Here is a 27860-nt window from a genome sequence, read left to right as displayed (position 1 = left end):
TTCTTTAGAAGCAACATGGTTCAGATAATGGCTATAAGCTTAATAACAACTGATGGGAGATGTGAGCATTGTCACCTCATTTTTATTCAACAATAATAATAATAATATTCAATCAGTGTACTTACTGCTGTTTAATGTTTGTTAAGAAAATGCAATGCATCTTCACTATTTTAAAAGAAAAACACACAAATACTCCACAGCAGAACCATTGATGTTTGTAAGTTGCTCAACCACCTACAAACATCAATTACAACTACAATGGCTTTAATGATGTTCAACTGCCTTCAAGAAAAAGTGTAAACTTACAGTTTTCTTGTTATAGAAGATTTAAAATTAAATATTGTGCTATACTGAGCTATTTTTTAATAAAAAATATAGAAGCTAGAATGCATTATTTACCACCTCATGTTAGTATTTTGTTTTCTATGAATATTTTTGATATTTTTACACAAACTATACATTTACAACTGATTACTAATGAAAAATTTAATTTACTTAATTATAGATTAATTAAGCATAAAACATTGCTTATATTTCTACAAGTCTCAAACTTATGATGAAAAACTGTTATCTACAGTTAATCTCTAAAAAAAAATTCATGGATACAGAAATATTAAGGATGCTAAAAAAAGAATTAGCCAGCTGATAGTTGTAATGGTTAACTAAGCTAGGTCTATATCAAAATTACATTTAATCTCCATTTTAAATATTAATAGTTTTGTTCTCATTACCAACCCATAAATCTTAGGTCTTATAAGAGAAAGAGAGAGAGAGAGGAGTACTTTAAAAACCTTAAAATTATAATATGTAAAAGTGATTTGTTGCATTTTAAAATTAATAAAACCACAATCTTTTGTGGCATTTTTCTCTCGAAAAATTAACTCTTTTGTTCGGATGTAGAAGTTTTCAATATTGCCGCGTTTTAATTTTTTTTACGCTTTATATTTGCGACTCAAATACGTTAATGTTCATATGGAATTAATTAGGTTAAGTTCTGTAATTTATTAAAAAAATGGATAAAAATAATGGTACTAAAATATACGTTTCTTAAATATTGATACCCGCCATTATTTATTTTAGTTCTCTGTTAAGACACAATGATGCTAACGCTGTACAGCTGACTTGAAGCGAAATATATTTTATAGCGGCTCAGCTGATATTTTAAAAACAATGCATTTGATTCGGTGCGGTTAATGTTAATTTTGAGTATGGCTTTAGGTTCAAGAATTTTAAGGAACTGTCAAATCCGGTTATCAAATGGGATTTATTTAACTGTGTCAAAATTTACTACTAAAAAAACTGAACCAAATGTTAATCAAAATGAATCTGCAAGAATGTCTGCTTGGCAGATTCATTCTTACGGTACAATTGAAGAACTTCAGCTTTCAAAAACAGCACGATTACCTTCTTTAACGTCACCAAATGAAGTTCTTGTCAAAGTTCTAGCTTCTTCAGTTAATCCTATCGATGTGATGATGATCAGTAAGTAAAGAACTATTCCGCAAGCCTACTATTATGGCCGAAGTATTTTTATAACCGGATTTTATTGTTGCTTACAGTCAACTGTATTTTAATAATTAGCCGTTTTTTATTTTCATATATCTCTAATGTATTTTTTAATGAAAGCGCTGTTTTTACATTTGTAATTGCTATGTAAATTATATCTTAAGGTAAAATTGGTATTTGTACACTTAAATAATGGTTTAAAGTAAATGACATCAATTTTAAATTAATTTGTTAAACCAAGAAAATCCTGTTTTATGTTTTCAAATTTACATTCCAAAACAAGTAGTTCACATCACGCAATAGAATTCATGTACCACAAGAATTCTAGGTATTCCTATACCACCATCTGAATGATCTTCTACCATACATAGAACAGGCACATTCATAAAGTAATATGCTGGGGAGATTTACGAATGATGTAATCATTTTTACCATGACAACATTGGCATAATATAAATAATTTTTTACATGCTAACTTTTGGGTCTCATGGGCTATACGACTACCACTGTAAGACACTTGGGTATTTTCTGATTAAATGGGAGGTCATCTGTTTTCAGAAGGAAGAATGATGTTTTTAAAAAACTCAAACATTTAGTTAGGTTATATTAATCTTTGCTCACTAACCTTGACCTGCGAGCATAGGTTAAGTTTGGTGAGATTATATTAATACATTTTTATTTTATTTTATGTATTTATGGCGGTGGCCATATAACCCATGAGACCATAACTTTCTTATTTACACTGACTGTTAATGGTCAGTGTATTTGATATAAGTAAATAAAATAAGTTTTTGCCACAGTCGTGTTCAACCCCTTGTTATTCCAATTCCTTAGAATTCTCCCAGTAGGTTTTAGGGGTGATTTGCCTTCCCACTGTGCTTAATTGAAACCCAACCACCAAAGAATACTGGTATCCACAGTCTAGTATTAAAATCCATTTAAAAACTCCATTTAAGGACTTGAGCCCTAGAACACTCGACTTTGAAAATCAGCTGATTATTCAATGATGAATTTAATCTCTACTAACCTCTGGTGGGTTAGTATTTGATATAAATAACAGAAATTCTCATATTAGAACTTGAACTTGAAATACATTAGAACATTCACAACTATATGTTAAAAATTCAATTGCTAAAAAATGTATCAAATGATTAAAACATAAATTGACATAAAAATCTACTACTATAAACTAAACTCATTACAAGATTGTTGATTCAATTACCTTAACATCACCAGTGCAGTAAATAAAATTACATAATACTGAAAGAAATATTGAACAAGACAAAAATGTTGGAAGTAAAGTTACTGTGAAGTTTTCATGTATATATGACAAATATTTAACTGTCATGTCATTTACAGAGAAACTGTTTTTGTCCTTATTTTTATCCTACATTAATATCATATATCACATGCCCATCTTCCTGTCTAAAAAAACGTTTGATTCAGTATAGCATAAAAATTTCAAACACACCATAGAACGTGTTTGAAAATCTTTTTGTATGCTTCCATAATTACTATCATGCTGGTAAAATTACTACCATAGAGTAGTAATTTTATAATTACACAGATCCATGTTTGTTTGTTATACCTCTAGTATTCTTCAGTTTTGAAATATGAAACTGTCCCAATCTTTAATATTACTGTTTATAAACAATGTAAATGAAGAAACACATGTAATACTACTAATAAAGTAGTTGGTTAATTTTTTTGAAATAAGAATAACTATTTTAAAAAATTGGGATTAAATTAAATGTTTTTCAAAATTCTCCTTTGCCTTTTCTGTTTGTGCCTTTTCCTCACTCTTTTAAACTAGTAATATACAAATTCACTCCTCTACACTGTTGTTACAGTGCCAGTGGAGTAAATTAATATATTTCAATATAGTGCCTATAGTATAAGTTAATATTTCAATATAGCTCATGCCTTAATATTTAAACATTACTAATGAATGTTCTTATTAACATATTTTTATAGTGTTTAGCAGAACAGAGATTTCTCTTCTGTTGATAAATGTTTTTATATTGTTTTTTTATTATTGTTAAACGTTTTTCATAACCCCACCCTTTACTTTTTCTGCATTGTTGCCATAATGTGCAATAACTTTTGTGATAAAAAGATTGAATTTTATGGAAGATCTCATTGCTAATATTTTTGTTTTAAGGTAAAAATTAAAAAAAATACCCCAAAATTGAATCTAAAAAATTTAATATAAAAATGCCTTCTATTGAGATAACACATAATTTTGCGTGATACAATGTAAGTAGAAATGCTGTGTACGATTTTTAATTTATAAAAAATCTGGCGTGTAACAATTGTGTATAAAGAATAAAGATTAGACAAGCAAAGTTATTTTTATTTAGGGCTAACTTCACAGTTTTTTTATTAGAAGTTGGTCTTTATACAGAAAAAGTAGACTGTAAAAAATGAAAAGGATTAATACTGTAAAAAGTTAATTTTTCTTTTTAACCTGGAGTTTATGCATTGATCAATGTAATATGAAATAAAAATAGATTTTGGTCACACCAGATTCATACTCACCAAAGGCAGAATTAGAATACTCATATTAAAATTATTTTTAAAAATCATTTGAAATCCTCTCCGTATCCATTCTGTTTTCTCCCATGTTTCCACTGCATACATCACATTTTTAACAACAGTATTAATATTTCTTTTTTTTTATGTAGTCTTATGCAAGTTCTTGTATCATCTAACAAATTACACTTATGTACTTTAAAGAACAGTACTTAAAGAATTTTATGTGATTCTTTCTCCAAATAACTGTTTGCTTCCTGTATTGTTATGGAGCCCAGTTATTAATATTCTGAGCGTACTTTTACAATCTACTCGTATTAACCATCCAGATCAGTGGTTTGTCCACTGATGATTAAATGTTTAGTTTTATTAAAGTTTCTTTTTAAATGTCATTTTTAATAGATATCTGAAAATTTACGCACCATATACTAAGTGTTGTCTTTATGATATTCTTTGGGTAACTGTTTTTTTTTATAGAGGGGAGGAATACTATTTATGTATAAAGTGCCAGGCTCGCTAACAGGTTCTGCAGGATGTTATTGAGTGCATATGTATGCCTGCACCCTACTGACTAAACCTCCACCTCTGATAGCCCTTCCTCTTTCTGGAAATTGCTGTGAGGCATTACTTGAAAAAGGAGGAGCTTACCTTCCTGCACCGGGCATCAGAATGACCGCAGATTCACCGCATCCAGGCGACCCCCACAGGTTCAGGAGGCCCACTTGACACTTAACCTGCAACCCTGTCATCTGTACCAGAGCTCTCAGGCGCCCGTCTGCTTTCTTCCTTCATCCAGAGCATCTCCATATGGACTAAGCCATATTAAGAGCAAGCCAATGCTCTTCTTTGGTCATCATGAAGTCCATAAGCCCCTCAGGCGGAAATAAAACAGTCGTACCCAGAAATGCAAGCATTTCGTCTCTTCATAGCGAAGTGGAGGCACTGAAAGAAAACATGCTTTCTTCCGTTCCGCAATCAGGGCAAGTTTCCGCGCAGTCTAGTCCACAACGATATAAATACGCCTTGAAGCCCCCATGGCCCGTCACCATCTGAGTTAAGTAAAAATCCAATGAGCCATGAGGTCTCCATAATCCACCTGCTAATATCACAAACTATCCTGTAGGTCCACCGGCACTTCGTGCCCTGTTCCCACCATGTCCTCAAAAAGTGTCCTTCTCAATCGCCGCCTTCGCCATCTTCCTGTCTACAGGATCAAGCCACCAGACTCGCGCATTCTGGCCCGTAATGCAATCACAAGATCCACCGGCCAAATACCTGTGATGACCTCGAGCTCTCTCTGGATGCAGTTCTATAAGCAGATGCCACCCGCAGATAGCATCTCCTATGTACGACTCAAGAATCGCTCTATACTTGCGGTATTTCGTAACAGGTGCCCATATTTCCGCCCCGTAAAGAACCGCAGTGTAGGCAACCCCCATTCAAGAGCCTTCTCCTCTGCTGTCGGAGCCCCTCCACAGTTCGGCAGGATGCCCGCAATGAGACGCACGGCTCTATCCGCCCGACCGCAGTTCGAGAACATGGTTGTTAGTGCAGGCTCCGTCGCAGTTCCCACATACTGTTGTACAGTAAATTCCTGCCTTGCAACACCCACAACGTGTTGATGGTTGTTGGTTCCATGGACGTAAAGGATCGAAGATTTCCATCGACACGTTTCGCCCAACCCATAATTGGTAGCTGGTTGCCCTACCAGTTTTGAACTTGCAGATACGCTCTGTGAGAGTGCTGCTGAGCAGAGCCTCTTGTGGGTGGCAAAGACGGTAGGTCTTGCTTGACCTTAGTGGTTAACGAGCAAAACCAAGTATCGGTGGGTGTCGAGATCTTGTTCGCGGTCATGATACAACGCGAGGAACGCGCTCACGGTCTCTAGTGACCTCCTGTGGTGTTGAAGAGGACTTGTAGAACACGTTGGATATGGCTTTGACGCTGCTGTCCCTGCTGGACAGTTAGACGATCATTTACTTGCCTTTCCTGAAGATGTATGAGGTAGTTTCACAACTACTAAACCTGTGAATGAATAAGATACTTTCGGCGAAGTCAAGTTTTTGCAACTCCAGGGAGGATACATTCGGCTTGTTAGTTTCACTTCCCCCTTATTAATGATAAACAAACTATGTAACTCTTTTCTTCTTATGTATGTAAAGCATATACCTAAATATGTTCATCTAATTGTGTTCAACAACTGTTTTATAATATATATTTTGTTTTAATAATACTATTGTTAATTAATTCAGTCCAGTTCAGTTAATTCAGTTCAGATGTTTTAATAGTAAATTCATTTCAGTTAAAGATGTAACTTAAATGTGAATCTAAATAAAATACTTAAATATAAATATTGTTCATCTACATCATAATTAACCTCAACAATGTGAAATAAGTTACTAATAATACAGTATTAAAATAAATGAAGTGCATCTAAATCTGTTACAAATTACATATAATAAAAATATAATTGAACACACTAACAAGGTATTTATTGAAAGATATTATTGATCCAACGGCATAAGTTCTGAATACTGGAAGGTGCTTTAGGGACAGTTATACGAACATTATTTTTTTGGTCCTTCGTGCCACAGATATGTGAAGATTTGATTTATTGTGGCATTCTTCAGTAAAGAAAATCCACGTTATTTGTTACAAATCGTTCGACATATCAATTTATGGTTAATCAAAAAATGCGGTCGGGCGTCTTCATATGTCGATGCTCTTAAAGCTTTGCATATTCCAATCAATACATTTGAATTTATTGTTGTTCAGTTGTTAACATCAAAGTTAGATTATAGTACTTCCAGATTATGGAAGGAGAAACTTTCAGCTAAAAGGTTTTCACTTTCATAGAATTCCTCAAATTTAAAAGACAGTTGATTGAAAATATTAATGTAAATAAGTCAAACCATCAAGACATAATTCCAAGGGACGACACAGCAATGGGACCAAATCCTACACTAAACTTTTATTTTAGATCCTAACAAGCAGTATAAGGCAAATAATTTTAGCTGTTATTCAAAATTTAATTATAAGCAATATCCAGTTTGTAATTATAATCATTATTTACATTATTGTAAGAAATTTTTACTTTTTTCTGTTGATGAACGGAAAGAATTTCTGGAACATCACAATTGTTTAGTTAAAGGCCATTCAGCTGAATATTATTCTAAAGGTGTGTGTGAGATTTGTTCTGAAAAACATAACCTCTTATTCATATAAATAATATTAATTCTAAATTAAAAGACAGTAAGTCTGAAAATAATAATCATTCGTCATTTAAATTGCAGTCAAACAAAAAAATAATTTTATCTACCGCATTATGTATTACCAATGATGCACATATGTGAGTTTTACTGGAATCTGGCAGTCAAGGGAATTTTTTTACGTATAAATTCGCACGAAGGTTAAAACTTCCATTTATAAAAAATGATATTCCTATTTAAGGAATAATAGTTTCTCATTCTGAATATAGTGTTGTATTGACATTACATTCTTTATTTATGAACTTTTCATTTCAATTGCAACGTACTATTTTAACAGAAATGACAGATAGCTTACCGATAGCCTCTGATATTTGGCATTTTAATTTTCCTCATAATCTGTTTTTCTAGAAATCCTGAATTTAACATAACAAATAAAATTGACATCCTCATTGGAGCACAATTTTACTTGAATTTTATTTTGCCTAGGAAATTTATTCGCGAGAACTTCTGGAAAATTGAGGAAATTAATAGTGATATTCCATTTAATGAAAGTTCTATTTGCGAAAAACATTTTCAACCCAATTTTATTCGAAACAATCAAGGCAGATTTGTAGTGACATTACCACGTAAACCTAATAGTATAAGGCTAGGCGATTCTTTCATAAATGCAAAGAAACGATTTTTATCTTTGAAAAGAAGGTTAAACAATGATCTCAATCTTATTCCACTTTCATACAAGAATATTTGGACTTTGGTCACACGTCATTACTTAACTCCGATGATTTGTTAACCCCATCATCTGATGTTTAAATCAACTAGTCTAAACTTAAATCAATTGCTAAACTTCGAGTGGTCTTCGACTGTTCATCTAAAACCACTAACGGTTTATCTCTTTAACGATACTGTACTAGTCGGACCTGTTGTCTAACAATATTTATTTTCTACTCTTATATTAAGATTCAGAATTCATAATTATGTCATTACCTCCGACTAAATAGATGTATCGACAGGTTAAATCCAGGGATTTTAATTTACAACGGATTTTCTGGCTTAATTCTCCAAAACAAGAGTAGGGGAATTATGTCGGGGGCACAGATTTTAAAAGCCTAGTCTCCCGCGGTCGGACCCAGAAATGGGGTTGAGAATGCTGGTCCAAACGGAATATGGAATGCTATTGACAAATCCGTCCATAAAATATAACAAAACTTGAAACTTAGACCCGACATTAAAATAAACCTTTGAAACACGCCCGATTTCAGAATCATACAGCATTAAGGGACACTCTCCAGGCTCTGCGATTCGAAGGGAGAATTTGTGATACTCCCGCCACTTTTGCATTCCATTCCAAAACAAGAGATAAAATATTATGCACTACGAGCCGTAACTTATGGAACGTCTTTTGCACCATATTTAGCCATAAGATGTCTCATTCAAATATCAATTTGAAAAGGAAAATAATTTTCCACAAGATTCTCAGGCTATTAAAAATGATTTCTATGTCGATGATCTCATTACCGGTTCAGATAACCTAAATGTAGTTTTTCAGTTAAAGGACGATATCTTCAAATTATTCCAAGAGTATGGTTTTTCACTTCACACATGGTATTCTAACAACTGCAGTATTTCTACGTCTAATTATAATTCATCTGTACCATCTAAACAAGAACACAACATACGTACTCTAGGAGTTCTATGGAACAAGTCAGATAAACAAAATTTTAGTAATTCTAAAATTTATACCAAAAGGAATATTCTTTTCATCATAGCCAGGTTTCTTTGGGACTCATTGGACGACCTATTATATTTTTATACAAACAGTTTATGCGATTATTATGACAATTCAAAATTGACTGGGATGAAATATTACCCAAATCAATAATACAATGGTTTTTCACTGTATAATTAGTTACATTTTATTGATTCATTTAAGATAAGTAGATCCATTAACTTTAATAATAATAGTAAAATTCATTCTATTCAGTTACATGGATTTTCTGATGCCTCAATTAAGGTTGTTGCCTTTATGTATGCACCTTATTCGCCAACCATGAAATTACATCTAATCTACTATGTTAAAACAAATCACCTTACCAGACTTGAACTCTTTGGTTGTTTACTACTTTCACGTTCTTTCGTGAACGTGAAGGTCTTTTTATTTCGTTAAAAGACGAGATACACTTACACACGGATTCCACAATAGCACTTTGTTGAATTCATGGTCATTCTTCGAGTTTGAAAGTATGTATAGGTAATAGAGTTTCTGAAATTCAACAAAACACTTCAATTACCGATTGGCATTACATCAAATCCTCTGATAATCCAGCAGATGTATTGTCTATAGAGGTTGCTCACCAAACAAATTACTTGACACATGTCATTGTGGTGGCAAGGTAGCAAGGTGGCAAGGTGGTATTGTGGTGGCAAGGTGGTCCTCCTTGGCTATTACAATCTTATTCCCATTGGCCGACAACGGATCGTAATATTACGTTTAATGATAGTAATATAAATCCTGAATGTTTATTAGAAAGGCGTAAACTATATTATCTGATATTGTATGTGATTACACACAAAGGTTTTTTCATCTTTACACGTTTTACTTAGACTGATCGAAATAACTCATTTAGAGGGGGAAAAATTGTTACCTGAACTTTTATAAGTGGAAATGGCAAAGGGGCTTATTAAAAAATCATGAGCGGTGGTGGTGGAGGGTTGAAAAGGCATAGAAAATGGTATTATTGCAATTTTCAGCAAAAGTTGACGTCAAAAAAGTATCCAATACAAAAATCTACAACTTTTATAGAGGTTACTTTTAATATAATTTCAAAATATCTGAGAAAAATGCGAAAATTATTTTTTATTTTTGATTTCCGCCAAAATAATTTAATTTTGACGAAACTTTGATAAAGTATACCTTTATGTGTCTTAAATAACCACAATTTTTTTTAATAAAAAAAATCAAGAAGTTTCCAAGATATTTATTTTCTCCTGTCCGAAACACTTTTTTCCAAAGAAAAATTCTCCAGTAAAATCATTGTACAGAGCTCTGCCGGTGCTCATTTTTTTCGTTTTGACATATACTTTTTAGTAAAAAAAAGAAATAAAATTTATAATCACAATTCAAAAACATGCTCAGAAATCTAAAAAAAAAAAAACTTGCAACAATGAATTTTTCAATAATTGTTGATAATTTGTTTAAATTTTTAAAAAAAAGTTCAAAAAGTGATTACACTATTCACTTGTACGTAAAAAAAAATATAAAAGAAACTGTGTTTAATTGTTCGACCTGAAACTTTATTTTTGTACAGTATTGCTATAAACATCGCAATCATTACGCAGACAATAGCTCTATAGTATTTGATAGTTTTCCGAACAATGAGGCTGATAATAAAAACTGAACTGCATCTTCAACAAAAACAACTGAATATATCGCTTATACATCTACAAATTCATCAAAATTAAAAAAAAAGAAATGAATATTTTTTTTTTTTTTTTTTTTTTTTTTTACATTTTTTGACCATGTTTTTGAATTATAATTATAGATTATTTTTATTTTATTAAAAAGTATATGACAAAACAAAAAAATGAGCACCGGTAGAACTCTGTACGTTGATTTTTCTAAGTAGAATTTTTTTTCTGAAAAAAAAGTTTCGGACCGGAAAAAATGAATATCTCTGAAACTTCATTTTTTTATATAAAAAATTTGTGGTTATTTAAGACACAGAAAGGTGGTACACTTTCACATAGTTCCATCAAAATTAAATTATTTTTGTGGAAATTAAAAATAAAAACAACTTTCTGCATTTTTCCTGGAAATTTTGAGGTTATCTTAAAAAGTGACCTTTACAAAAGTTGTAGATTTTTGCATGATCTACAACTTTTATTTTGGATGCTTTTTTTGACATCAACTTTCAATGGAAATCGCAATAATACCATTTTCCACCCCTTTTCAACCCCTCAAATCAACCCTCTACCAACACCGCTCACGCATTTATTTTTTTAATGTTTATTATAAGCTCATTTGCAATTTCCAATTATAAAAGTTCAGATAACAATTTTTTTCTCTCTAAGTGTAATTTGGTTGGACTAATTACAATTATTTAACTTCCATTTCAGATTCATTCACAATATTAAATCAAAACCGTGTGAATGTAACTTTAATACTTTTAACAACTAAGGAATTAGATCATACTCTTTACTTGTTTATATATCAATCACAATCTATGTAGTTCAATAATGAGAATCGTAAAAATAATCAGGTTATTGATAAACAAAGTAAGCTTAGCTCACTAGATTCATTCTTGAATGATTTAGATCTGTGTAGGGGCAGACTTTTCAGTGTTCTTTCCTACAATATCATGTTAAACATCCTATCATTTTACACCATAGTGCAAACATTACAAAATTATTTATCAATTCTGAACTGTACATTTGTACACTCTGGTGTACAATTAACACATCATTCGTTGCAACAGACCTACTGGATAATAAATGTAAAATAATCATTTTGTCAATCATTTATAAGTGTTTTACTTACCATAAGTTTGATGCAAAAACTCAATCTCAACAACTTGGTCAATTACCGCCTGATGGAGTGATTCCTTCCTGACCATTCTCTTCTGGTGCAGTAGATTATAGTGGTCCAATTATAATTCGTCATGGCGGGCAGAGATCTAAAACATTGAGTAAATCTTACATAGCGCTCTTTATATGTTTAGCCACTAAGGCTATTCGTTTAGCCTTCAAAAGATTCATTTCATGCAGAGGTATACTTGCTAAAATATTTTCTGATAAAGGTGCTAACTTTTATTCTGCTAGAAATATTTTGTATAACTTGTACATCTTTTAAAGTCAGACAAATTTAAAACAAATATTCAAACCTTTTCAGTATCACAAGGGATTACTCGGTCACTTATTCCTATTCATAATGCAATAAGATTAATATATTGATAAATAATTTAAAAGATACTTCCAAATATAAAAATAAAATCACACGTTTAACATTTTATCATGTATTTTAATAGTAATGATTGATTAATGTGTACTATCTTGTTATAAACATATTTTATATCATTATAGGTGGTTATGGTGCTTCTGTTTTGAACACACTTAGACAGGTTGAACACTGTACTTTAGCTCCTGAGTTAGAGTTTCCTTTAATATTAGGGAGAGATTGCTGTGGAGAAGTTATTGCTAAAGGAAATGATGTTGGGGATGACCTGAATGTTGGAGATATTGTTTACGGAGTTATTCCTGTGCATCATCAAGGTTGCCATGCAGAAAACGTTGTACTTAATAAGAGATTGGTAAGTATTAATAATCATTTAAAATTGGCTAAAGTTTTAGTTGTTGCATTTGAAAAAAATTGTTTTAAAATGTTTATTCAGGGCTCTGAAATATTTTTAATAATGAAAGTTCTGGTCAAAATTTCTTTGTATTGTTTGGAAGCGGAATTAGGAGGCCCAGTTTTAGCTAATAGGTACTTCACCATTAGGATTTTTATATGAAGAAACAGACTCTATGAATCTGTTCACAGGCAGCTTCTTCCTCCTACCACTTGTAAAGGATGCATCTTTTACACAGTACCAGTATTTGCATTCTCAGCAAGAAGAATCTAGTTGGATCATACATGCAGCCACAAAATCTTTAGTCAGGAGAGGTGATCAAGGAACAGATAGATGAATAATTAGGGGTGTATACCCATCAAGTTAAGATTGAGATAGTTGACCTGTTATATATTAAGCAGTAACAAAAAGAAAAAAAAAAACATTTTACTTAACACTTCATTATACATGCACATCAAATTTTAATTCCTTTACTTTAATTTTATTTTATAACCATTAAAAACATTTTAGCTTTTTTGATATTTTTATACAGTGGATTCGGATATTAGAATCGCAGATAATGTTATCAGTCAGTTATTTTTATTGTAATCAGTCAGCCCAAAACCATCTATGTAAAAATAATCTGCATATTGTGATCAAACTTTGGCTATTGTTAGTTATAATAATCATAATTATATATGGGTACAAAAGATGTAAATTCTTAGCAATTTCTACAAAATGATCCTATTGTTTAGAACTTACGGGTCCAGCAATGTAATTCCTAGACAATAGGTAGGTACATAAATGGGTTTTTACCAGAAGAATAACCCTTATATGGGCAGCTCAAATGAACAGTTTGTACACATGTTGATGTATGATGTAGTGTCAATAGTTCCAGTGTGATTTGTATCTTCTACCACTACCATATAGTGGTAGAAATTAAAAATAATTTATTTTTTTTGGAGTAAATAGATTTTTGGGGTATAAAAAATCTAAAAATTTTGGGGTATAAAAATCGCTTTAACAAATCATAATATACTACTATTTATAATTAATAGTAAGCAGTGTGGCAAAGAAAATAATCAGGAATGGTAAGTAGAGAAATGTGGCAAGAAGGGGCGAACCCTTGATCTTCTGCTGCTAATTTATTTCAAAATAGTACAATTTTATTCACATACAGGGTCATTCACGGGAACCGGATGTTTTTGAAGTGGGTTGTACTCGGCCGTTCGTGGTGGGAGGGGCACGTGGCTGGTGTCTGACGTTTCCTTTGTTCATAGCATTTACATTTTAGTCGTTGAAATGGAGCCGTGGACGCTAGACCAATGCCTGTACGCGTATGACAGTTTTGTGCGAAATGACGAATCCCTAACTGCTGTTCAGTGAGATTTCCGCCGTCAGTTTAATATCCATCGTAATGCAAATGTCCCTTCTCGTAACACAATATTGCGATGGGTAAACAACCTTCGAACAAGCGGTTCAATATTGAAGAAAAAACCACCGGGTCCCCGACGTACTGCTAGCACTCCGGAGAACATCGAACGAGTAAGGGAAGCCATTGTCAAAAGCCCACGCCGCTCTATTCAGAGGCATTCAGCAGTGCTTCAAATGAGCATAAGTACGATAAGAAGAATTCTGCATACAGACCTGCATTTCCATTCTTACAAGATAGCCGTCGTGCGGCAGTTAAACGAGCAAGATTTCACGCAGCGATTACAATTTTATCGACAAATGCTTACCATTTTTGAAGAAAATGAAAATTTGTTATTGTTAATTAGTGACGAAGCCCATTTTCATCTGAATGGCTTCGTCAACAAACAGAATTGCCGGTATTGGGCAGAAAGAAACCCACATCAGCTTCACGAGAGACCACTTCATAGCCCATAGGTGACTGTCTGGTGTGCAATAGGATAGGTCGGTGTTATTGGACCATATTTTTTGAAGAAAATGACGCTGCCGTAACTGTAACAGCTGATCGTTACATTGCGATGTTGAAAACGTTTTTCATCCCTGAGTTACGAAACCGAGGAATCGATTTTCAAAATGAGTTATTCCAGCAGGATGGAGCTACACCGCACACAGCGAGGGCAACGATAGCTGTTCTCCGTAACTTGTTTCCGGGACGGATCGTTTCCAGATTCGGCGACATTCCTTGGCCCCCTCGGCCCTCCGACTTGAGTAGTTGTGATTTTTTTCTGTGGGAGTTTCTGAAATCGCGTGTGTACCGCAATAAACCGCGTACACTGGAGGACCTAAAGATCGCAATTCGTCATCACGTCACCCAGATTGATGTAGACATGCTGCAAAGAATTGAGGCCAGTTACCGTGAAAGGCTACAACAATGTATTGCCCGAAATTGACATCACTTGCCGAACATAATTTTTCGTTCATGAGTAAGTAACAAATGCTTTGATTTAACAAGTGTTTCAGTACCAATAAAACTTTTTTAAAGTAAATATTCAATTTTTTATGATTATTTTAAAAACATCCGGTTCCCGTGAAAGACCCTGTATTAATTGAATTTGTAAATTGCAACACACTGAAACTTAAAAAAAAATTTGTTCTTTCTTAATCTTTTTGAAAAGAGATTATTTGTTAGATAAAACATGTTATTAATAATTATCAAAGAAAAAGTGCATGTCATTTAAAGGTATTGAAAGAGCCAGGTCTCTTGGAGTTGCACTAAATCCAATGAAGATATTTGTATGTCATCCTATCTATCATTTATATGTTTTTCATAAGAAAGTTTGACTTTATTTTATATTTATTTCTTATATACATGCAAAGTTTGTTGTATGTAGATGTTGAATAATTTTTTTAATTATTGTATTTTTAGGGAAAAGTAGAAATGATGAAAACAATAAATACGCAAAGTCTCCTGACAAAAATGTTTTCAACTTACTGTTTGTGAACTACATGTCTGATACAGTTGACTAGGATCATTCCTAAAGAGTATAGTATCTTCTTCAATCAAAAATAGTACATCTTAAAAATATTTTAAATTAAGACATAGCTAAGACTTGAGTCAAAACTAAGATAACCTGAACTTTGGTAAGTTCAGGTCTTGTAAGTTGAGAACAGTCATTCGAGTCATATTCATGTAAAATGTAGGTTCATACATTTATAAAATTTTTGGGGTAATTGCTATTTTGAATAGTACTACTTTGTGAGGGTCTAGATTTATTTTGAGCAAAACGTTTACATTCTAAAGGAATCTGACAAGTTTGTGCTCCCTTCCCTGTCACATATGCAGTTTAATCATTTTCATTTATTTGCCATAAAACCACACCACTTAATGATAATTGAAAAAACATGCCTGTAATTTCTGCATTAATATTTAATTTCCTAACTAAGCCAACATATAGAGTTCCGTATCCCTAAAATGGTAGTACTTGCAGAAATACCTTTGTAGAAGGGTAAAAAATGGAAAGAGTATAAAAGTTAGTAACTTGAGATATAACTGCTCCATTAAAGATATGACAACAATGCTGAGAGAAATTTTATTCTATCTTATTTTTACATTTCACAAGTTTTAATTAATTATTTTACAAGGTATGCTTTTAGAATTGTTCAAAAATGGTTTTAAATAGATTTCATAAGGAAGCTACCTGTTGTAATGGGTACCATGATTCGACTTTGGGAAATTTCAACGTATTTTTGTGTTTCACATCCCCCAAACCCCAAAACCACTGTTAGTTCAAAAGTTTATATATACATTTATATATATATTTCACTTTCTTGTGGACATGGTAACTGCCGTAATTTTGCACCAATCTCTTTCAAATTGATACATAAAATATGACGATCCAAAATCTCTAGTCAACGTTAATGGGCAAAATGGGACATGGAGATTGAAATGGGGGGGGGGGATTTAAAAAAAAAACAAAATATCTATAACTTTCTTTAAAATATCTAATTATTAAGTATCTAATAAAAGTAAAATATCTAATTAGTTTAAAGTTCTTTGGATAAGATCCTAAAACTTATCTAAAGTAAAGTTTTTTGATATCATCAACCATTGGCCCAAGGGTTGGAAAAAATGGCGCTTTGAAGACAAAAAAAATCATACCTCCCTTAATCGGCACAGTATCGAATCATTTTAAAGTGGTCGGTAGTCCTCTATACATTACCTAAAACTTTTGTCTTTAACAATTTTTTATATGACCAACCCTTATTATGGCTAGGGATGACCAAAATGTTGCTAGAATTGTAAGAAGATTGGGCTTATTGTTTGCTAAATATGTGAAACTTTTTTTCACATGCAACCATTGTCGTATTGAGTAAATTTGAAGTTTTTCTTAACTTTAAGATGGAAATCTTTTTTATCCTCTACTTAGCACCGGTGAAATCTACCTCCGCCTTCCAGCGTGAAGTTCCCAGAAATGTTTAACAATACTTGTTAAGCTTAAATATTGATCGGCTACATTTTTCTATATCAAAATTCAATAGTTTATTTCCTAGATATTTTGATGAGAATTTGTGACAACTCATACTGTTTTATTGGAAAGCAGTGTTGTTGTTTGTTTTGGAAAATAATATTATGCTGCAAATACTTGTAAATAGAGTAGTATATTTTTAATTTTACTAACTATGAATGATTTTTAATTTTTAAGTGTAAAAAATTATAGGTCCGAAAAAAGCCTGATGAAATTTCTGTTGAAAAAGCTGCTTCTTTATTATATGTTGGGATGACAGCTTGGTCAGCTCTAAAATTGACTGGTGATTTATGGTTAATGCCATCGGAGAGAAAAAAGGTTTTAGTTATTGGTGCTTCTGGAGGTGTGGGTACAGTTGCAGTTCAGTTATTGAAATCATGGAATGCTGAGGTTTGAAAATTTGTTTTATTGTTATATATTGTTGTTTGGTATTCAATAATAATGTAAATATTCTTAATTTTAAATTGTTTTATTACTCCAAAAATATGTGATGTGGAATTTTTCGGAAAAATTTGAAATCAAGTAGAGAACGAAGGAATGATTTAAAATGAACAAATCATCATATGCAAATTCAAAGCTATCAATGTTAGCATCTAAAATTTCTGTATTGAGATTAAAACATACTAATGTTCCAAGTATTTCCATACAAAAATTCTAAAACATCATTTGAAAAATTATTAACTTTACCATATTAACTTTGAATACACTTTCTAACAGTTTTGTATGGATTTTAATATTGATTTGAATACTAGTCAGTGAATGCCAGTGTACTTTGGTGGTTGGAGTCAATTAATCACATATCTCAGGATTGACCAGCCTGAGTCTGTACAAGACTACAGCTCATTTATATGTCATATATATCATCCTTATCTCATTGGATCGTGGGGGAGGGTTACTTATTGTTCATAGTTGAACAGATTGCAGCATACATATTTGGGGGGAAAATGTTATGTAAACCACAGATAGGCCTCCAAAAAGTGTTTCTATGAAGAAAAAGACATTTTCAATTAACCTCCATTTTGATTAACATAAAAAAAGGATTGAAAGAAATGACTACTACTGAGAGTTAGCAAAGTTTTTCTGAAGTGTTAGAATGTGTATTATTTCTTACTTTAAATTTTCAAATGATGTTTTAGAATTTTTGTATAGAACTACTTGGAATGTATGCTTTAAAAATCCAATAGTATGCATTTAAAAAGATGTGAAAAATATCTAATTTAAATTATTTTCTAAAATTTCACTTAAGTTATATGGAGAAACAAAATAATTTAATTTTTAGCTTAAAACTGTGTTTGAACTTTGAATAAATTCTCGCAATGAGGTATTAGAAATGAATTTTTTTTATGTTGACTACGTATTGTATAGCTGGGAGCTAGCTATCTTTTAAACTCTTGTTAAGCTGCTAAGTTCTTCATATTATCAATTTGTTACTTAAATTAGAGGTTATTATAAGCTTGCATAAAAGAAGCTATTGGATGTTTTTGAGATATAGCAATCTTAAAATGTTCTGAAGGTCAGTATGACCTATGAAAAATGGCTACATTTTTGATGAAGACCTAACAACAGAAGGAACACTTTAAATGAAATCACAAGAACTTTTGTTCTAGACATTAAAAAGATTGAGCATAGAATACTTAGCATCATTAAAACCAATTCAATTGCCTTGCTAAATTAAACATATAAAAAGATTAAGAGTTAATCTTAAGTTTATGCTTAATTTTTTTTCACACAGGTTGTTGCTATCTGTAATAAAGATGCTGTTCCTCTAGTCAAGTCATTGTGTGCTGATCATGTAATTGATTACACTGCACCAGAGGCAATGCATGAAATAAGCCGTTATGGGAAGTAAGTAATAAAAAATATGTTATTTTTATCATTATGATTTTAATTTTAAATTTAAAGAAATTTTGAGATTTTACAGACATAAATGTTTAGATGCTGTATTTAGTTGTTATTAAGTTTGAGTATTACAGGCAAAGAGAGACATCATGTACATATTTTAGTAATCTATTTTGATAGATTACTAATATATTTATTGACATGTATGATTCAATATGATCGTTTGAATTGTTAGTACAGAGGTGATATGGGCTTTGAAAGAATTGATTTTAGAAAAATAATATTTATTGATATCTTGTGCGGCAATATTGAATTGTGGTCCATAAACATCTGCATCTGTTATCAATATCGTGAGTTTACCTGTAGCTTGTTACATCCCCACATTGTCTGACCAGAATTTTTTGTCAATATCCATAGTAGAACGCTAACAGCTGATAGTATGGGGAGCTGGAATCATTAAAATATCATATGGCTTGGTTTTGATCACTCAACTTTTGCATGGAAAGGTTAACCCTAGTCATAGTTGATAAATTATGAAGTTATGTTACCATCTGAATAGGTAATCAGAAAACAATAAAAGGAATGTTTTCATTTGCTTTAGATTTAGTACCATAACATTAATTTCATAATTCAGTAAGTTCACTATTTAAATATCATTAACCTTCTTATATCTTTTATATATATATATATATATATATATATAAAAGATAAAAATGAATGTTTGTCCCATGTGCAGTCGTATACTATTCATCCTATTGCGATGAAACTTTGGTAAGCTGTGTGCACACCTGCAAAGGTTTCTGAATTAGTTTGGACCCACTAATTGGCGCTGGGGTTGAGATATTTAGAAAATTGTATTTATAGTCTGATTTGGCTTATATATATATATATATATATATTAGTTATTTGGAAAAATTGCATTTATAGTCTAATTTGGCTCATATTCAGAATATATATATATTATTTGTGTGAAAAGAAAATTTTTTGCAAAAACTATACTCGCTAGGTTGGGCTGGTGTTGAGATATTTATGAAACAAACAAATATGTAAATAGACTTTCTTCTTCTATAATTATAAAAGGCAATGTTCATATGTGTGTCTGCTGTAGATTAAAAAACTACTGGACATATTTACACACGGGAAATGGGAGAAAGGGAAAAAAGAAAAAGTGAAAATTGGAAAAAGGGGAGAAGGAAAAATTGAAAAAGAGAAAAAATAGGGAAGAGGGGAAAATGGGTTGAAAGGAGGAAGTGGGAAATAAGGAGAAAGGGAAATAGGAAAGGGTGAAAAGGGATAAAGTGAAAGGTTAAATTTTGTGAATTCTTAATGTTCAGTTTTTTTAATCTTTTAATAAAACTTTCAACTGTGTTCATTTAATCTATATATGTATACTAAAATCTAGTAATAGCGAAGCATTGCCAGGTCTGCAAGTATATATAAAAATGAATGTTTGTTTTCCTTTATGCATTCCTGTACCATTCATCTGATTGCGATGAAACTTTGGTGAGTTGTGCACACACCCGTGAAGGTTTCTGAATTAGTTTGGACCCGCTAGGTGGCACTGAGGTTGAGATATTTTGGAAAATTGTATTTATAGTCCGATTGGTCCGATTATGGTTCACTTTATATAATTTCAGTTGAAGGCCTATGCCTGACTTGTTCTGCGCCTTCCACAAGGCATGGGCTGTTTGCCATCAAGTGTTTCGGTGTGCTAAACAGAAATCATGGTTGAATTATGTCAATACCATTTCTTGAACAACTCCATCGGTTGTGCGGAGAAAAGTCAGGCTGTGTGTAGGTTGGGACAATCTCTGCTGACAATTAAGACTGAAATGCATTCGAATTCTCATCACCACACTAACTGATGTAGGAAACACGTTTGGAAACTTGTTTAGGTCAGTTTGCCTTACTTCATCATACTGTCTTGGGTTTATAAGGAATAAGTTGCAGGTAGTAAATATCCTATTTGTGACTGGATACTCACAAAAGGAATTAAACACACCTTTTTCTTTTGATGAGCTAAGGTATGCCTTGAATAATTCCCATGACACTTCGCCTAGAAGTGATAATATCAAGCTCAGTATCACATCTCCCAGTTACTGCATTGTGACATCTTTTGTGAATCTGTAATAGAATATTTTTGATAGGTTTTTCAGATTGTTGGTTAGAAGCATTGGTGATTCCCATAATGAAACCTCTTAAAGGTAAATTATGCCCCTCAAGATATCATCCTACCTCCTAGACCAGTATGTATCATGTGTAAGGTGAAGGAACGAATGGTAAACTGTTGTCTGTTCTGGTACCTTGAGAGAAACAGTTATTATTTCTTTCAAAACAATTATTGTTATTGTCCCAAAACAGTGTGGTTTTTGCCATGTTAGATTGTCTGTCAATCATGTAGTTGCTCTTGAATCTATCATTCAAGACATCTTTCTACTTCCCCAATCCCTTGTTGCTTTAGTTTTCAATATGCAAAAGGTATGATATGGCTTGGAGGACAGGAATTCTAAATAAACTGCATGAATGGGGTATACAAGGAAATCTCCTGCATTTATTTAGGGTTTCTTGGGTCCTTTCGATTCAAAATCAGTCTCTTAAAAAATACTAAAAAATAGAAATGTTAAAATTATAGAAATATGAAAATTTGAAATAGTTCAAATTTTCAGTATCTGGAAATTTACGCTAGAAAACTGAATACTACGTGGAAGTGTTTTAAGTGTTGACCTTATTTTCCATAGCCATAAATGCTATAACAAACTTCATGCAGAAACCTGTTATGTGTTTGTTATTTGCAATAGATGATTTTTCAATTTATGTTCCTTTTTGAACTTTAGCTACTGCCAAGAGGCTGCTCCAAAACACAGTAACCCATTTAGAATTGTAGTATAAAATAACTGACTGGATTCAGGTTTTTTCTGGAGAAAATGAAATTCATTTGCTTTTCACATTTGAGAGAATGCACCTTAACCGTTTTTACATGGTTGAAACATCCACACGGATTAGATTTTTGGGATTGTGGTTTGACCAACATGGTTAACGCATTTGAAGAAGCTGAAGATAAAATGTGAAAAAACACTAAACATGCTGAAAGTTTATCATAATACTCGTGGAGCTGATCATGTATGCATGTTGCACTTTTACCAAATTGGTCCATTCCCACTTATACTGTATCTGTGTGGCTTATTCTTCCACATGGCTACTGCTCTAAAGATGCTCAGTGCAGTCCATCATTCATTTATCCATCTTACTAGAGATGCATTTTGTTTAAGCCCCGTGTTAAGTCTACTAGTAGACTGTGATGAGCTATTTCTTTGGAATAGATGAAACCAAATGATCTGCTCCTATGTAGATCACATTAAATTGCAACCAAATCATCCTATCTTTGATGTGGTTTTCTCCAACCAGCATTTTAATCGATATGAGGAACAGCCAAGATCTACTTACTGCTTTGCTAGCCATCAGAGTTCATTGCCTTTTCTTACCTCTAAGTATACAATACGTCCTGTACTTAACGTTAAATTCCAGTACCTCCTTTACTCAATGTTATTATCCCCCTTGGCAGCCTTCTCTCATGAATTATTGCTTTAGTTTTGGTCGATATTAAAAAAAAGGACATAATTCTGATTATCTTACGAGAAAAAGTTTTAGTATTGTAAATACCATAAATCCTGATTCTATAGTTTATACAGACTGCTCTAGATATGGTAATTCTGTTGGTTGTGCTTTTGTGGTTGGCAATAGAACATACATGTTTGGCCTTCCCAGCATCGCCACTGATTTTGTTACAGTGCTCTATGTTATTAACAAGGCCTTTAAATATACTTAGCCCAACACTCCAACACATACTTGTATGTTCATATCCATTAGTACTATGCAGATAATTAGTGACATGAACTCCAGACACCCTCTTGTCAGTGATATACAATCTGTTTTCCTGAAATGACTCAGCATAACATAACTGTGAGCTTCTGCTGGATCCCTAGTCATATTGGAATTTCAGGCAACAAATGCGCTGTTCATGTGGCAAAAGAGGCTTGTTTGCAGCCTCCTTTCTGTAATTGTATTGTTTTGAATGATCTTGTCTGTCTTCTGAAGAGGGTGGTTCATGATGACTGGCAAAGTGAATGGATTGCTACCATCAAACAAACTTTGTCTGTTAAGAATACTGTTACCATGGAGTAATGAATACTGTGTCACCGTGGAGGAATAACTGTCAAGAGGAGAGTTACAGCTCTCCTCTTACGCCTGGACACATCATGAATCATACCGATGTATCTATCTGTGCACGGTGAGACTGCCATTTAATGGTATGTCACATCCTTTTGAACTATGTCTGTTATCATTGCATTAGAAGTTTAAACTAGGGGCTAACATTCAAAGTATGTTAGGGAACAATGTAACAATGCTATCAAATGTCTTACTATTTCTTAAGTGCGTGCATCAGAATTCAAAGTTTTGATTATCCATATAATTTTTATCATCTATTTACACCATTTGGCATATGACCATATGACAGATGTCAATTTTATTTTTGTAATTTATATTTTTAATGTTGCATTCATTGTGGTTTTATTTTGCTTTTAACACACGTCCGTAGGCTTTTCCCATGTTTGTTTTTTTATTAGTGTTGTTTAGTTTTTAAATTAATTTTTGTTTCTTTTAATATTGTTTAGTACATAAATATTGTGTGTGGATGCTGATAAATGACACTTCGTTGTGCACCCAAAATGTGTGCCCCATTATAAAAATCAATTTTGCAAGCTATAAATGATAGTTACTTTACCATCCTTTGTTGAATGTTGGTTGTTATTCTTGATGACTTGTTTTTAATCATTTGTGTAGAATATTTTATATTAATAGGCATTTTGAGTATCTAGTATGCAGAAAGTAGCGATGAACAATGCCATTGCGATGAACATGTAATGCAGAAATCATCATTTGTTTTACTGTACTGTTTGTAAATATTATGTTACAGACTATTGAAATGAAATCAAGAAAGTGCTTGACAAGAAATTTAACAGTAAAGATGATTGTGGATAAATTTATGTTTATAATTTATCCTGATAATTATTTTTTGATACAGGATTTAGTTTTCATAATTTGATTTTCAATAAAAAAATTAGATCTATTTGCTGAAATTAAAACGTAATTTTTTGCTTTAAAATTATTTATTACATTGATTTCTTGTACAGATCGATCCAAGTTATGAATGTTTTGCAGTAGAGAGAAAAATTAAAGAAATATTTTTTTTTGTAAACAAAGAACTTTAACTTAAGATGGATTAATTAATAAAACATTTACAATTCTCACATCTGAATGCTATAATATTGCAGTCTTCAGTTGTCTTTTCTGTTAGTTTATTGTTTATAATTTGCTTATGCATCTGAAATTTCAGGTGTGGATATGATTTTTTTGAATCAAAATGAATTTGTACTTTTACATTTCAATAACATGTACCTGAATCCCACTCAGCTTTTGTTTCGTGTAGAAGCACGACAGACATTCATGTTTGGAACTGACTGCAAAGCCTTTCTCTAATGGGAGTTTAGGATTGTCTGGTGTCATTCTATTAAAAAAACAACAGTTTATGACTGGTTGTGCAGTCATAAACTGAGATCTGGGTACTGAGGTCTGGGATCAGCTGTTGCAACAACTTACAACAGGTACTGTGCAGATCAAAATACAACTGTTGAAAGATCAACAGGCTGTTTATTGGGAAAATGCTTTGAGGCACATTTGCTGTAGGTAGAGCTTATCTTTTGTGAAGAAACATATGAAGGAAAGGTAAAAAGAAGGAGAAGAACTGGAAGGATTGAAATACAGATATTAGGAAGAGAATAAGTTATAAAGACGTAGAGATACAGTTATGTATTTTTTATGACTTTTATTGTACATTTTATATTAATATTCATGTCTAGTAGGTAAAAAGCATAGAGAAAAATGAATTCAGCAGATGTAATATTAAAATCATCGTTTTTTTCAAACAGGACCTACAGATAAGTCATCTGAAGGTCCTTCTTGGTTGAAAGGACCTCAAGTTGTGTAACTTGACAAAAAATAAATGTACCAAAGAGGAAGAAAATCTATTAGAAACAAGAACGTATCAAAGTAATGATAAACTAATAATAATCCAGCCAACATATCTAGTGTAACTTGAAAATAAGATTATTTATACACTCACTTTCTAATAGCTAAGTTTCATTTGGTATTGTATCACTGGGTAACATGATTTTTTATTTTATATATATATATATATATATATATATATATATATATATAGTATGTCATTGAATATAACTTAAACATAGTTTATTACAAATTATTTTAGAATTAATTTAATTTGTGGTTTTTCAGGTATGATATCATTTTTGATGTAGCAGGAATTCCAGAATCAGATATACAAAACTATATTCCACTTCTTAAAGAATGGGCTTTAGCAAAATATATTACGCTCAGATCACCATTATTGAGAAATTTTGATAACTTTGGACTAATACCCGGTATGTTTCAGAATGCTAAAGAATTATTATTACCTAATCTGACAACTGGTGCTGTAACACGTGGATCATCTATTCGATGGGCTTTTTTTGTGCCTTTACCTAATGGCCTAGATGAAATTCATCATCTAATTGCAACAAAAAAGGTAAATGTAAATGTAGTTGTCATTTACTGATCAATACTGTTGTTTATTTTCTTTATCCATCTTATCTTGTAATGATAAATTACTAACAACATTCACTTTGCAACCACATTGGTGAAACTTCACCACAAAATGCAAAGATTGTTTTTTTTTGTTTTAAATGAATTTACATTAATCCTTTGACTGAACTTTAGAATGTTAAGTATACTTGTTTTTGTGATGATGAGTTTTTTTACGACAGAATTTATTTAATCTAGTATAGATTGTTTTGAAATTTCAATTTATTAAATGGAAAACACTATAAAACAAAATCTTCCCATATTTTCCACATAGATTTGTCAGTTCTGTAACTTAAAATAATCATATACATTATCACCTCTCATTTTTAATATCTAAAATTGCATCATTAAAATTATATTCTTTAATTAATATTTTATATCTGTGAAATTCTGAAATGAAGCTATAATAAAAAGAAAGGTCAAAATTAAACATAAGAAAATAAACAAAAAATTATCTTTGGGCGATACAGATTAACTTTACAAAGAAGTAAACAGTACAGTTAATTTGCAAATATCAGTTTGTTTGCATTTATCAATGTTACCATATGGACATAAGCAACACACTAGCCTTATTTCAAGAAAATATTAGCAATATTGTATGAACATCAAATGACATATGTTTATTATTTTTTTTAATGTAATGTCTTAATTGCTGATTTGTGACCATTATACAATGGATTTACACATAAACATTTACATGTAAAGACGTTGAATTTAACAATAACAAAATATTAAATAAGCTAACACAGTAAATATAGAATTTATAATTTGAATATGTTGATTTGATTGATTAGCATATAATTCTAGAATCCTTCAGGTATGTAGTACAACTTTGGTGATCGAGAGTAAATTTGTTTCTTGAACACGTAAAGTGTAAACATCTATAACCTTTCTTCATCCCTGAATTGTCTGGCCAGGTTGATAATTAATACTCAACCACAGAATGTGGAGCTGGACGCATTATAATTGAAACAGCTAGGCATTAAACTGTCTACCTTACTCGTGGAAATACAAATGCTAACACTCTTTGACAGTCTTGACACTTTGAACACAATCTAGATAATGCACAATTTTAAATTAGAAACAGAATCTAGGAATAGTCACAATAGCACTGATCCCTAATAAAGAATAAGCTACTCTAAGATGGCACGGATTGAGCCAAGAGAGAAGCTGACATTTCCTTGTTGTTTTTCCAAGGAAGAAAAAATGAAAGAAGGAAGTCTGGTAAAAACTACCCATAGAGGAATTGCCTATGATATGAAACAGTAACTACCTGTTTACTAATCCAGGTAGTTTAATTGCGTGTGCAAGACCTGACCACAAAATAAAGAATGAAGGTCATTAACATCACCCTGCTTGTAATAACAGTTGCAAAATGGCTTTAAAAAGATTTTGTGGAAGCATATTTCCATCTAAGTATTTTGAAAAAAAAAATCACTTTTTAATTAGTTTTTAATGCTGCTTTGTTTTTAAATCGTAAATTAAATATTCTCTTTTAATTTTTTCAGATAAAACCTGTTATACATAAAAAATTCAAATTTTCAGAACTCCCTCTAGCATATAAAGAAGTACAAAAAGGTCATCTGAGAGGAAAAGTTGTTGTAACTCGACAATAAAAAAAAGAAAAATTTTGTTTATATTTATCATATTTATAGTAATGTAATTTTGTAATATATGTGAATAAATTACTATAAATGTTTCTATTATTTTTAGCTATGCACTCTCCTAAAAATTGTGACAACACTATATAAGTTTTTTGGGAAGTATCAGATTTATGTATGCCTTTTTATAAAAATTTTATAACAGATTTTTACTAAATATAAATTTCCTTTAGTTATGTTAAGTAAGTTAGGTATTGAATATATTATTTATATATTAGAATACATTGTGATAAATTACAAAGATTTAAAAGAAATTGTTGAACATGTTTTGCTGGATATAAAATATAATTTTATTTTTTCTCTTTAAGTAGTCATCAAATCAAATATATTTTTGAAAAACTTGATTGCAGCTTGAAAATTTATACCATATATAATTTTGAGGATATTTGGAAGTTTTGTAGGAAGAGCCCTATCAGGTTGTACCCCAATACAAATGGATTAGTTGTTGGTCAAGAGAAGTGAATTACTTCGTTATGAAGTTTTTGTCAAGTCATGATGATGTTAAGGCCTATGCATAGGTTTGTTGATGGTCTCTTATCTAGAAGAGTATGTTTTGTTTGAGTGCACACATTTTATTTATTAGTACTGTGTTCTTAAGGGGAGAATTGACCAGATATCACTCCAGGCCAAGGTTGTGGATATAAGGTTGAGTTGGGT

General features: G+C 31.7%; 1 protein-coding gene across 1 annotated transcript; it reads left to right on the top strand.

The window, feature by feature from the left end:
• Positions 1-1125: 1125 nt before the first annotated feature.
• LOC142331335 (NAD(P)H oxidoreductase RTN4IP1, mitochondrial-like) lies at positions 1126-27242 on the top strand. Its single transcript, XM_075377164.1, has 6 exons — positions 1126-1482; positions 12324-12550; positions 17197-17394; positions 18737-18849; positions 25198-25486; positions 27051-27242. The coding sequence occupies exons 1-6, from the start codon at positions 1194-1196 to the stop codon at positions 27156-27158; spliced, it is 1224 nt and encodes a 407-aa protein (XP_075233279.1). The 5' UTR covers positions 1126-1193; the 3' UTR covers positions 27159-27242.
• Positions 27243-27860: the final 618 nt, after the last annotated feature.

This window comes from Lycorma delicatula, chromosome 10, assembly GCF_047948215.1.
Source record: "Lycorma delicatula isolate Av1 chromosome 10, ASM4794821v1, whole genome shotgun sequence".
Classification (NCBI taxonomy): Eukaryota; Metazoa; Arthropoda; class Insecta; order Hemiptera; family Fulgoridae; genus Lycorma; species Lycorma delicatula.
Note: the sequence above shows the minus strand (reverse complement) of the source record. Positions and strands in the feature narration are given on the sequence as shown.

Bases quoted from the DNA above. Each gene is read 5' to 3' on its own strand.
- LOC142331335 (XM_075377164.1), top strand. From the start codon at position 1,194: ATGTTAATTTTGAGTATGGCTTTAGGTTCAAGAATTTTAAGGAACTGT. The intron at 12,551-17,196 runs GTAAGTATTAAT...AAAAAATTATAG, and splicing joins TTGTACTTAATAAGAGATTG to GTCCGAAAAAAGCCTGATGA. The intron at 17,395-18,736 runs GTTTGAAAATTT...TTTTTCACACAG, and splicing joins TGAAATCATGGAATGCTGAG to GTTGTTGCTATCTGTAATAA.